The sequence below is a fragment of the Sebastes fasciatus genome, chromosome 18 (assembly GCF_043250625.1).
Source record: "Sebastes fasciatus isolate fSebFas1 chromosome 18, fSebFas1.pri, whole genome shotgun sequence".
Taxonomy (NCBI): Eukaryota; Metazoa; Chordata; class Actinopteri; order Perciformes; family Sebastidae; genus Sebastes; species Sebastes fasciatus.
Window position 1 is genome coordinate 16,060,280 of NC_133812.1, and position 14,040 is coordinate 16,074,319.

At 34.9% G+C, this 14,040-nt stretch overlaps 1 protein-coding gene across 1 annotated transcript; it reads left to right on the forward strand.

Moving 5' to 3' along the window:
* The first annotated feature begins 2,730 nt into the window (after positions 1 to 2,730).
* On the forward strand, positions 2,731 to 13,487 carry gata4 (GATA binding protein 4). The gene is made up of 6 exons (XM_074615499.1): positions 2,731 to 3,416; positions 10,654 to 10,820; positions 10,941 to 11,066; positions 11,410 to 11,491; positions 11,618 to 11,754; positions 12,746 to 13,487. The coding sequence occupies exons 1-6, from the start codon at positions 2,876 to 2,878 to the stop codon at positions 12,854 to 12,856; spliced, it is 1,164 nt and encodes a 387-aa protein (XP_074471600.1). The 5' UTR covers positions 2,731 to 2,875; the 3' UTR covers positions 12,857 to 13,487.
* Positions 13,488 to 14,040: the final 553 nt, after the last annotated feature.

The following is a 14,040-nucleotide window of genomic DNA, read 5'->3' on the forward strand; positions in this document are numbered from 1 at the left end:
AATGAGAAAGTTTGTGACACCGCCGCCATTGTTAAATCTGGCGAAGGAACGCCAAGTCCCGGTCAAATGACCGGAGCACAGCCAACTAGAACGCTTGCTCAATAAAATGACCTGTGATTGGTCAAAGTCTCCCATCACTGGCTAGATTTTCTAAAGCCTGAAAACAGAGCCATGAGGAGGTGCAGAAGTCTAGTTTTGACACTTGAATTACAATATACTGAAAGGTTGTTATGGACTTTTTGCCCAATGATGACAAAAACATTCTGCCAACTGCAGCTTTAAATGGAGTCAGAATGAATGTTATGCTGTTATTTTGACAATTTGAAAGTTTAGGCCTGGTCATATAATCACCATCTGATTGCCTTCTCATCAGATAATGCAATTTTCTTTTATGAATTATAAAGTTGAACTCACCCACTATCTCTCTCTCTCTCTCTCTCACACACACACACACACACACACACACACACACACACACACACACACACACACACACACACACACACACACTGGAGTGTGTTGGCAGCCTGTGCAGAGCCACATAACTCAATGAGCAGGAGGCTGTCTTGTTGTGGGAAGTGGCAGCACAATGAAATGGCCTCCTGTGTTTACGTCCACTGGTGTTGATGACAGGTATAAATCTGTCCTCATGAGGACAACAGCCGCCGACACTTCCGACTACAGGCGCGTCAAGCATCCAGCACTATTTTTCACTTGTGTCATGAAGAGAATAAAAAAAAAGATGCGTATTGGACATGTAGATTCAGCACAATGGAAGTCAACCAGTCCTGTGATGACTAATTGAAACAAATCAAGACATAAGGAGTTAACGAGGTACTTATTTATCTATAGCACCTAAATAGTAATAGAGCATTTTTATTGATTTAATAGCTAATTGTACAATAAAGATAGGCATTAAATTCCATTATTCATTTATGATTTAATGAATGGATTTTTAAATGATGTACTTATTGACTGTTTTATTGTGTTTTTCTAAATTCCCTTTTTTAATTTGAACTATTTATTGATGGATTAATATTTAATTTGTAAATTCTTTGAGTAACTCTGTTTTTATTGCCCATTAAAATGTAAAATAATGAAATAATTTGTCCATTTATTCATAGATTAATAAATACATTTTTAAACACATGTATTAATGCCTATTTTTTTATTGTACAATTAGTTATTAATTATTTAATTAAATGCTCTATTACTATTTGTTACTCTCGTGGTCCTCCATAGTGATGAGAGTGTGCATAGTTTATTGATCGGACGTTAAACGACCACAACGTGTTTATCATTTCAAAAAACATACCAGAATAATCAAACTTTATTTTGAGCTTGTAGCAGGACACTGCTGCAAACATATATATACCAAATAGCACCACCGTTTGTGGCTTTATTTTGATTCAACGACGTAGGAGAAATATTTATACATTTACACGTTTGCAGAAAAATAATACGCATATGATTATGATTTGTGTAACTATATTATAACTTTAGATAGGCATACCGCTGGGAAAAAAACAAAATATAAGCACCACAGAGGTGATTTTCTCGAAAAGATTACTCAGAAATTAACAACCCACCCATCACCATTTAGTGAGAGACTGATTAAAGACCATTATGGGCAAAATAATCATTTTAGATTAACGAAAAGCATATTATAGAAAACATATCCTGACAAATGTTAAAGAGAGTTGGTATTAAGCGAATGGAGGCTTTAGTCTGTGAATTGTATGGAAGCAACTCGAGGACTTAATAAAAGTTGCTTTACTGTTCAAAATGTTTCTTATTAATGACATAAATATAAACTGATCTGTATGTAACAGGGAAGAGGCCAATAAAAAAAAATGAAAAATCTAGTGTGATAAGATTATATTACATAGAGGCAGATCAGTACAACTAGTTTCATCGTAGAGGCTACCAATACTAATGTTAGCCATCTGCGGTGCAGACAGAGAGATCATTATTATCAATGTGTGACAAATGTCAGATCATAGTTACTAAATATGTCTTTTTGCATGTTGTTGAACCCATTCATTCTTTACTTTTTAAATATACAGTAAGAAGCACACATTGTTTGAAATATATTACAGTGTTCTTATGCATTCATTCAATTGGCAAATGAAAATAAAAACGTTTTTTTTTTTTTATTTAAATCATCACCACAATCCACAAACATGAAAAAAAACACGTACAACAACAAACAAATCGCTTTTATCGAATTTAACAGAAGGACATAATGGGATAAAAAAAAAGATATTTTTAAAAATTTTTAGAAAGCCATTTAGAATAAAATATAATTTGGTTGGTGGATTTTTTTAAAACTCATTAAGTTTCATTAAACATTAAAACATTAAAATGAACACCACAATCCACAAACAACAACAAAAAATAGTTTTTATCGAATTTAACAGGAAGGACATAGTGGGATAAAAATTTCTAGTTAAGATTATAATTCCAAGGAACTTCAGCCATTTAGAATAAAATATAATTTGGTTGGTCGATTTTTTTTAAACTCACACAACACATTTTTTTGGCTTGGAGAGAGAGAGAGAGAGAGAGAGAGAGAGAGAGAGAGAGAGAGAGAGAGAGAGAGAGAGAGAGAGAGAGAGATGATAACAGTATCTCACTCCTCCTCTTCTCTCTCTCAATTCTCTCTCACTTTATTGTTAATTTTGTGAATGCTGCTGGTGCTTTGCTTCTCTTCTTAGCAGCAGATCTGATTTTATCAAGGACATTAAGGAGAGAGCTTTAACGGATTCTACTTAGACTAAACATCTATTTTTTTGCATTAACACCCATCAGTCCTGTTCTTAACTGCATTCACACTATCATCATTATCACGGATGTGCAGCTCCAAGGAGAGGAGATGTATCAGGGCATAATGACAACCAACCACGGACCCCCCTCCTATGAGGCCGGATTTGCGGGCACCTCTCCGGTGTACGTGCCCACCACCCGGGTCGTCACCCCCATGATGCCGGCGCTGCCTTACCTCCAGACGCCGCCCGGTGCCGGTGCGTCGCAGCAGAGCAGCCCGGTTTCGAGCCACTCTGCCTGGGCGCAGCAGCCGTCGTGCGTCGCTGACTCGTACAACCACCACTCCTCCTCGGTGTCTCCACGTTTCGCCTTCTCCACCTCCACAAGTCCGCCTCTGTCCTCCACGGTGGTCCGGGAGACGGCTTCTTCTTACAGCAGCCCGTTAAACATCGCTGCCAACGGCGTGAGGGAACACTACGGCGCCCGGAGCCTCAGCGGGTCGTATCACAGCCCGTACCCGGCCTACATGAGCCCGAACGTGGGTGGAACGTGGCCGGCGTCGCCCTTCGATAGCCCGGTTCTCCACGGTCTGCAAACAGGCGCGCATCATCATCATCATCATCATGGCACAACAAGGCATCCAAACATAGGTGAGCAAAAAAAGGAAAATCATTTATTTTTCATTTAAATATTTTGCCATTAATTTCCAATAAAATGTGTCAGAAAGGTATACATGTAAAAACTGTCAGCTTTATTGTCACCACGTGGAGAAAAAGTGCTGATAAAATCCAGCACTATTTTTCATTTGTGTCATGAAGAGAAAAAAAAAAAGATGCGTATTTGGACATGTATGTAGATACCAGTTCAGCACAATGAAAGTCAACCAGTCCAGTGATGACTAATTTAAACAAATCAAGACATAACGAGTTAACAAGGTACTTATTTATCTACAGCACCTAAATAGCAATAGAGCATTTAATTGATTAATTACTAATTGTACAATAAAGATTAAATTCCATTATTAATTTATTAATTAATTACTGGATTTTTAAATTATGTACTTATTATCTGTTTTATTGTGTTTTTGTAAATCCCCTTTTTAATTTGAACTATTTATTGATGGATTATTATTTCATTTTTAAATTCTTTTCATAAACTCTTTTTTTTATTGCCCTTAAAAATGTCAAATAATGAAATATTTTGTCCATTTATTCATAGATTAATAAATTAATTTGTAAACACATTTATTTATGCCTATTTTTTATTGTACAATTATTTATTAATTATTTAATTAAATGTTCTATTACTATTTGTGACTCTTGTGGTCCTCCATAGTGATTAGAGTGTGCACAGTTAATTGATCTGACATTAAACGACCACCACGTGTTTATCATTTTAAAAACATACCAGAATAATGTAACTTTATTTTGAAGGTCTGTCAGCTTCATTGTCACCACATGGAGAGAAAGTGCTGAGATAAAATGTATTTATTTTATATTTTTAGCCTGCAGTTTATGGCCATAAAAAAAACCATGAACGAGGTGAAAGGTTGCAAGGCCTGATTGAAAAATCAATGGTTTTCTTTTTTCTTTTCTTTTTTTACAGAACAGGATTCTCTTGAAAAAGAAATATATATATATACACAAGTCAGATCTTTAAAACACAGTTTGGTCTGCATGTATATTAGAAAAAATCTCTTAATTGTAATCCCATCGAGATTAAGGCAGTTGATATACTAAACACACCAGATAACACATATCTGAAATATGATTTCATCATCATGGCACAACAAGGCATCCAAACATAGCTGAGCAAACAGGAAAATCATTTATTTTTAGCATTTAAAATATTTCCATTCATTTCCAATAAAATGTGTCAGAAAGGTATAAATGTAAAACTGTCAGCTTCATTGTCACCACGTGGAGAAAAAGGGCTGAGAAAAAAATATTTATTTATATTTTTAGCCTGCAGTTTATGGCCATAAAAAAACATGAACGAGATGAAAGGTTGCAAGGCCTGACTGAAAAATCAATGGTTTTCTTTTTTCTTTTATTTTCAGAACAGGATTCTCTTGAAAAAGAAAAAAAAATATATATACACAAGTCAGATCTTTAAAACACAGTTTCGTCTGCATGTATATTAGAAATAATCTCTTAATTTTAATCCCATCGAGATAAAGGCAGTTGATACACTAAACACACCAGATTGCATTTATCTGAAATATGATTTGACAATTACAAATAAATCAATATTATAATAATACAACATAACAAGATTATATGTCAAACAACCACAACACAAACTAAAAGTAAATAAATTAGACGTCCTTGAATTAATTTGACAATGAGTTGTTTTCTGCAAAATTTCTAATTTAAATGAAGCGTACATGTTTTGTTTTTATTCATTATATTGGATTAAACAACACAGCAACTAATATAAAATATTAACATATTTTAGAAAGTTACAGGCTGCCACATGAGATCAATCATTATACAGTGATAATAATAATAATAATCATAATAATAAGATCATAAATTCAACGCAGACACAGCGAGTCAAAGACTCATTGTCACCTCTGAAAATATCTGGTTATTTCTTTCATGATTTATAACTCAGCCATTCATTTTCACGACAGTTAATATGATATAGAAATACATTTTTTTTAAAATTAATAATTATGTTATGTTTTGCTACTTTTATTCCTAAAATAGCAGTTAGTTTAACCTGCTTAGAGTGAAAGGATCATTTGATCATAGTTGAGAGTCACTGCATTATATTTGTAATTATCGCACTGTTTAGTTATTTTTTTTTATTAAATACACATTACTTATTCCAAAAAGTGACATTTTACACGTTAAAATTACACTGAGTGAAATGCGTTCATTCATTTTGACTTAATTTAAAAAAAGACAAGGGTTCTATATTATACTTTTTTAATTATTATTATATTAGGAGTCTTTTTAACCAAAATGTTATGATTTCCTTTATGAACAAAATAAAACAACAGGCCAGATAGAGTATTAATGACATTTAATTAACGTTGTGGTTCATTTTAGGCTGTTTTTAATAGCCACACAATCCCCCAAAGTCAAATTTGATTAATCGGTTTGAGTACATTTTTAAGAGAAAAAAGTCAAAATTCTCTGATTCCAGGTTCTTTAATGTGAATATTTTCTGGTTCCTTTACTCCTCTATGACAGTAAACTGAATATCTTTGAGTTGTGGACAAAATAAAACATTTGTCATCTTGGGCTTTGGGAAACACTGATCGACATTTTTCACCATTTTCTAACATTTTATAGACCAAACAACTAATCGATTAATCGAGAAAATAATCAACAGATTAATTGACAACAAACTGAATTGATGACAGAGTTAATAGGGATTATAGTTTATGAGTTGTGCTTGACTGGTGGATGAGGTCAGATTTGATTTGAAGTGTGTGTGAATGAGATCCTGGTCAGCAGGACTCAACTGAAGAGTCGATTCTTTTAGTGAGGTTGAATCATTTTTCATGTATAACCTGCTGTAGTTTAGTGTCCCTGTGCTGGATGTGAATTTGGACTATAGCTGCAGATTGCAGTGAACTCTGGACCATATCGTAACACACTGATTCTGCTTAGATTGTCAGTTTTTCTATATTAATAATCAGCGTTGTGTTTATTTCACCCGTGTTTCCTCCATTATCTACATTTTCTGCAGGGTTCCCATTTCATTATCATGTAATTCACACCCTAATCTGATGGGCCGGCTCATTATTAGAGTTATTATCACTTATTAGTAGTAGTTTTATCATATTAACAGTAGATTAACAGCTGATTACTTCCTCATTTATAAATATCAGCAACTCTTTCTGTCTGTCTGTCTGACTGCACTTTAAAATGGTTCATCTCTGTTAACTGTTTGATGAGGACAGTGTGACAGATAACAGCATTGATCCACTCTGAACTCTTCATCTAATCACAATCCCACTCACAGTATAATGGAGCCTGTTTACCACTGCTTCTCTGTACAGATGTTTCAGTAACGGGCTTCACCTCATTGTTTTACAATCACATTAAATTAAATCAGATCTCAATGTTTGATGAGGTGTTATTCAGCCGTGCAGTGAAAGTCTCTTTTGTTCTGTTGAGAAGGGAAACTACCTCAGCTGTGAAGTGATTTTTTATTCTCAGTCAATGAAAAAAAGAAATAAATCACTATGAGAATTATTTTAATGATCATTGTAAGTGATAATTAGCATAATGCCTAAACTTAAATTCTTTAGAAAGATTTGTGAAAATATTTTTTTAATCATTTAAAAGTTGATGAAGTTAAGTTTTTATTTTATGACTTATTTTCTCAAAGAAACATCACAATTACTTTGCCATTATAGATGGCGTGTAAACATTTTTGTTAAAACTATTTAAATAAAAAATAAGTTATGGATCAGGTTAGAGCTGCAACAATTAATCAATTAATTGATTAATTATCAACTATTAAATTAATCGGCAACTATTTTGATAATCGATTAATCGGTTTGAGTCATTTTTGAAGGAAAAAAAGAGAAAATTCTCTGATTCCAGCTTCCTAAATGTGAATAATGTCTGTTTTTTTTACTTCTCTATGACAGTAAACTAAATATCTAATCAAGAAAATAATCGTCAGATTAATCGACAATGAAAATGATAGTTACAGCCTTAGATCAGATGTTTATCACTTTCTGCCTTGATATGATCATTCCTTCTTAAACCCGATCTTAAACTGGAACATTATTTTATGTTCACGTAAAATGCATAAAATATAATAACAATAGTAAGATTAAGTACAAGTAACACACTGTAACAAATACTCCATTACAAGTAAAACTCCTGTACTGAAAATGTTGTTCATATAAAAGTATTTATTAAATTGTACTCAAAAGTACTCACATAAAAAATACCCCCTGTACGTGTTACATATTTATTATAATTAGAATATTATTACTGCAACATTAATGTGTAAGCAGAATTTAATCTCAGATGGAGCTAATTTGAACTATTTCATTAATTGTTTGGTAGTATAATTTACAGCAATGCATCATATTTTATAGACTCATAAATGTTATTTTTGTAAAACACAATTTGTAACTACAGCTGTCAAATAAATGTAGTGCAGTAAAAAGTGCAATATTTCTCTAAGTATAAAGTTGCAGGAAATGGAAATACTCAAATTAAATACAAGTTCCTTAAATTTGTACTTAAGTACAGTACTTCAATAAATGTTCTTAATTACTTTTCCAGTATTGAAAAAGGCCCCTCTATTAATATTATATACTGCATATTAATGTTTCACTTTTTAAAAATATTTTAATTATATGTTTTGCATGCAAAGTCTTCATTTATCATATGTATGTAAGTGACAACAGCAAAAAGGTCCATATACGTGTAATGTCTCAGAAAAGGGAAATAATCATGGAAAGTGAAAGTACCACAGATTGTTAGAGCTTCAACGATTAAATTGATTATTCAAATTAATTATTAAATTAATCGCCAATTTTGATAATCAATTAATTGGTTTGAGTAATTTTTTAAAGAAAAAGAAAAAGAAAATCTCTGATTGCAGCTTCTGTTATGTGAATATTTTCTGGTTTCTTTACTCCTCTATGACAGTAAACTGAATATCTTTGAGTTGTGGACAAAACAAAACATTTTAGGATGTCATCTTGGGCTTTTGGAAATACTGATAATCATTTTCCACCATTTTCTGACATTTAATAAACCAAACAACTAATCGATTAATCGAGAAAATAATCACCAGATTAATCGACAATGAAAACAATCGTTAGTTGCAGACCTAGGATTGTACAGTAGCCTATATCCGGCTAGATAAAGCTGAGTAAATAAACTTTGTGATCTTTAAATGTTGCCACTGTATTCCCTCATTAACTACCACTGTGACAAATGAAAAACACAATTTAAAAAGACAGTTAGTCTCCTCATGTGTCACAGTTGTTTTCACCTTTGTCCTCTTCAAGCGTCAATGCCCCCTGATAAAGAAACGCACTGACATTAACACAGCGGAAAAAATAAACCTCCATTTAGATAGAAGCCGAGGCTGCGTTTGTGTTTCTGTTGTGTGTATTGTCTTGTGTTGCTGCGTTGTGTTGGCTACAAGTGCTGCCTGGCTCAAGGTTAGCCTGCCCTGCTGTCTCTGTTGTGCTCTCGGCCTTGACGAAGGCCCGAATATGTAGCAGATGGAGGCCAGATTTACACTAAAATAATGATGCACGGTTAAAAACAACAGTATGATCTGATTTAAGTGAGGCTTTTACGGTTTATATGTTGGTGTTTTGAACACTTCCTCAATCTATTCTCAGCATAACCTCATATAGCTGATGAATATTGTAAGCTGCTGTCACTATCACAGCACAGATTGATGTTTCCTTCCTCTGAATGGCTAAGTGGTTCTTTAGAGACGCTCTTTGTGCGACAGATTACATTCATGAGATGTCAGGCTAACTGAAAGAGAGAGATGTTATAGACACAGAGTCTCTATTTGAATATGATGGGGCTCTATTCGGTCTCTATTTCCAGCCGAGTCTTTATCTCAGGAGGAGCTGTGAGATAAGGAGAGATTCCAGGCTGCTGTTGTGTGGGCCTGTAGTAGGACTGCAGTCTGCACCTCCTGCTGGTGTAGAGATGCCACTGCATTTCATAATCAGGGTTTGACAGTGCAGGAAAGTGGGTGGAAAGGATTTGTGTGGCATAAACTCACAGAAATGAGCTTGATTGAATATGAACTGGACATGTGCTAAGTGGAGCTGCAACAATTAATCAATTAATCGATTAGTTGTCGACTATTATATTAATCGACAACTATTTTGGTAATCGATTAATCGGTTTGAGTATTTTTTTTAAGAAAAAAAAGTCTAAATTCTCTGATTGCAACTTCTTAAATGTGAACAGCTTCTGGTTTCTTTACTCCTCTATGACAGTAAATTGAATATCTTTGAGTTGTGGACAAAACAAGACATTTGAGGATGTCGTTTTGGGCTTTGGGAAACACTGATCGACATTTTTCACCATTTTATATCATTTTATAAACCAAACAACTAATCGATTAATCGACAATGAAAATAATTGTTAGTTTCAACCCTAGTGCTAAGTAACATGTGGGAATTATGTAAATGCGATTTAATTTCGGATGACAATGGACACACTGAATTGTCATCATCAGCTTTACAAATTTATAACCAAAACACTATTAGGAAAACATCACCTGTTCATTTATAGCTTTTTTGTTGTTTGCTTGTTTTTCTTTTGTTTTATGTTAACTTTTGACTTGTTGTCATTTGTTGTGATTATTGTCATTAGCAGTTTTATTGTTGTTTATTTATTGTTTCTCGTAGTTTGCTTGTTGTTGCATTTGTTTTTTGATCCATTTTTGACTTGTGGTCATTTTGTTATTATTCTCATTAGTAGTTTAATTGTTGTCGATTTTAGTATGTTTTTTTGGAGTTTGCTTGTTTTTTCATTTATTTATTTTTGTTAAATGTTTTGGCTTGTTGTCATTTGTTGTTATTATTGTTATTAGTAGTTTTTTTTTTTTTTTGATTTATTGTTTTTTTTGGTTGAAGTTTTTGTTTTGTTCCTTTTTTTTGCTTTGGATTTTAATTACATTTTTGTTTTTACATTGTGATGTTTACCCAGGAAGAGTAGTTTCTACCATGTTAGTAACTAATGGGGATTCTGGGTGAATAAATAAATATAGAAATGTATGATCCTTGAACTGATGTAGAAAAAAAAAAGAACCCACAGTTTTTACATGACAGAAGCAGATTACTGTTTAATCCAGATCAGGCTTAAAGGGAAAAGCGAAACTGATGTTTTTGGCTTATCATATCTGTTTCTTGTCGTCCTCAATCAGACCTATTTGATGACTTTGCTGAGGGGCGAGAGTGTGTGAACTGCGGGGCGATGTCGACCCCACTGTGGAGGCGGGATGGTACCGGACACTACCTGTGCAACGCCTGCGGACTGTACCACAAGATGAACGGCATCAACAGACCTCTTATCAAACCTCAAAGACGGCTGGTGGGTGACACTAGGGCACTTTTGTACCATACAGTGAAGTAACACGGTGTGTTAAATTCACCTGCAGTATAACTCAGGGAAAATTAATGTATGTTTTTTTGTATATTTTATATGCTGCAGTCTGCCTCGAGGAGGGTGGGCCTGTCCTGCACCAACTGTCACACCACCACAACCACCCTGTGGCGACGAAACGCAGAGGGAGAGCCGGTCTGCAACGCCTGTGGCCTCTACATGAAACTCCATGGGGTGAGAGAGAGGAGGGAGGAGAAGAGCATCTCTGATACTGATGAAATCTTGTAGTTTAAACACATTGTCTTGAACTTAAAACTGGCATTTTTAAATGAATATGAAATCAGTCATAAAGGTGATAAAAAAGGGTGATCATTCCCAGAGTTTTTGAAAAAGTATCTTTAGAAATTAGTAGGAAAAAAAGGTCAAGTTTTGAGGTCAAGAAACATTTTTTTGGCCGTATCCTTTTGTCCTTTGCACCTCTGAATCTTGGCCTCATCTTATTAATGATGTCTTTGCTAGACTAATCTTACTTCAGTCTGTTGTTGTTGACTATTCCTTTGTCTCTGTGTCTTGACAGGTACCACGACCCCTGGCTATGAAGAAAGAGGGCATCCAGACCCGCAAACGCAAACCCAAGAACCTCAACAAGCCCCAATCTGGTGAGCTTCAAAACCTGCATGTGCTTATGTTTGTGTAGATATGTAGATATAGAAGCAACTAACTATAGGCCCATTCACATGTGCATGCTGTCTGTAATGACCTCAGTTCTGGTGCTCCACATGCAGGGACCCCAGGCAGTGAGGGGATTCCTATCACGCCGAGCAGCACTCCCCGGGCCTCCACCACCACAGAGGAGCCTCGCCAGATAAAGACGGAGCCGGACACTCACAGCTTGTACACACACCACAGCGCACACGCACAGGTTGGACACCTTTTTAGTTGAATTTCCAAGAATATTTACATCCAAAATTAGTTTTAGAGTTGGTGGGTATGATTATAAAAAATTTAGAAGCACTCTTTACACATTACATTCAGCTAGAACAGTCTAGTGAGGCCTAATCATGGCCTTTAAGACAAGGAACAACATTAAAACTATTGATTAGACCAGTGGTTCCCAACCTTTTTCCTTTAGGGAGCCCTTTTCTATCATTGAGTAAACTGATAACCCCTGACTAAGTGACATATTTTATGGATATTTCATATCATATTCAATGCATAACAATAACAGTACAGAATAACAGATAATTAACCTAGATAGTGAACACATTAACTGCAGGAAGTTTGTGTAAAACAAGCAATTTTGATGAATTTTGAGCAGATTATTTCCTGAAATATTGCATTAGAGATGAGTTTTCCTGTTATTTTTAGGAACTTTTAATACAATTTTTGTCTGTTTTATGTTTTTTAAATTATTATAATTTTTTAACAATTATATTAACAGGCTTCCTTTTTTTTATACTAATTTAATGTTTTCTTCTCCCTGACGTTGGCCATTGTTCAATTAGCTTGATTTTAACTGCATACTTTCCTAATTTTTAACTTTATATCTTGAATAAAAATCCAAACTTAAAAATAACAATTTCATTTATTCTTCTTCACAGAAATAAATGAAATGCTGAGATATAGGCCAACTGTATATATTTTTAAAAAGTTATCGTACTCTCCTTATAATCGAGAAGGCCTGACGACCCCCCCTAGTGGGGGTCGGGACCCCCAGGTTGTGAACCAGCGGTTTAGGCATAATTATTATAACCCCGATTCTACAATATGGAGTCTTATTTTGCACTTATTATATTGATATTCCTCCCACATGCTAAATGATAGGAGAAGGAAAGGAAAAGCTCAAAGTCTCTATCTATAAATAACAAATTCCTGTACTGGCGTTCTCACCATTTCCTTCTATGTCCCTCTAGATTTCAGCCCTGCCAGCCTACATGGCAGCTCCTCTCAAGATGTCCCCTGGGGGCCACGGCGGGTCTTCTGGCTCCAAAGCCGAACCCTGGAACAACCTAATCCTGGCCTAGAAGACCTACGACCCAGCATTTCAAACCTATCTATTGCGATGAAACTCTCCTGAGAGACAAGCGTCTGCAGAAAGCAGACTGCCGCTCTGGATGCAGATGTTCCTGCAGCTTTACACACTGTACAGTGCCTTCAGTGCGACGCTCTGGGACAAATATGTGGGCGCCACAAAAGAAATGGAGATCTTAAACAGAACTGTGATATATGTGCGTTCAATCACAGCAATCGGTGGACTGAATGGAGTTTGTTAAAGAGCAGCACTGTGATCAGATACACACAACAACAACTCTTGATATGAAAAACTGCAACAAGTCTTTTGTCACTCTACCATGCCAGTGCAGAGGCATTAAGTGACAGATACTGTAACATAAACCAGTAACAAATAACAGTAACGGTCAGACTTTATCTCCTAAAGTTATTTTTTTAAATTTTCACGTTATTATGGACAATTTGTCATAAAATGATGGACACACAAAACATGTTAAGAATCACAAAAGCACATGTCAAAAGTAGCATCATGGAGGAGTTGTCAGTTCACATTAATATAAAAACAACAACTATATATTTTCACACTTGCAGATATGACATCAAGGTGTAATGGAGTTGAATTAAAATTATATATAAAATTCAAAAGCTATGTCTCTTTACACAACAAACCATGTGCCGGTTACTTGATAATCTACAGACTTCAGTAGTTTTCAGTATTTTGTATGTTTGGTAGATGATTCAAAGTGTTCAAAGGCGGTGGAGTCTGTGGATGATCCCCAGAGTATCTGGTAAAGCACTTTGCTATTAAGTTTTTTAAAGGAACTGTAACAGGGTGGCTCAGTCTCAGCAGCAAGATCTCAAAACTTAGGCAATTAAAACTATCTGCAAAGGAAAACACCAGTAGGGGTAAATGGAAAAGAATCTGTATGTGATTTATGATTCGGGTGAACTAACCCTTTAAACATTTCCCAAAATTGACACTCACTGATAGATGTGATACCAATGATCGTTTCTTATAAATTTACTATAACTAAGAGACAATTGCTCAAGACATCCATCACTCCTCAACGCTAGAGATGTGACCTTCAGTAAACATGACCTCCCACTCAGTGCAATAGGAACAGCTCCCTGGTGGCCTTTTGATTTAAATTGTAAAAGAAATACATGTCAGTATTGACACCTCTATGAGAAAAATACA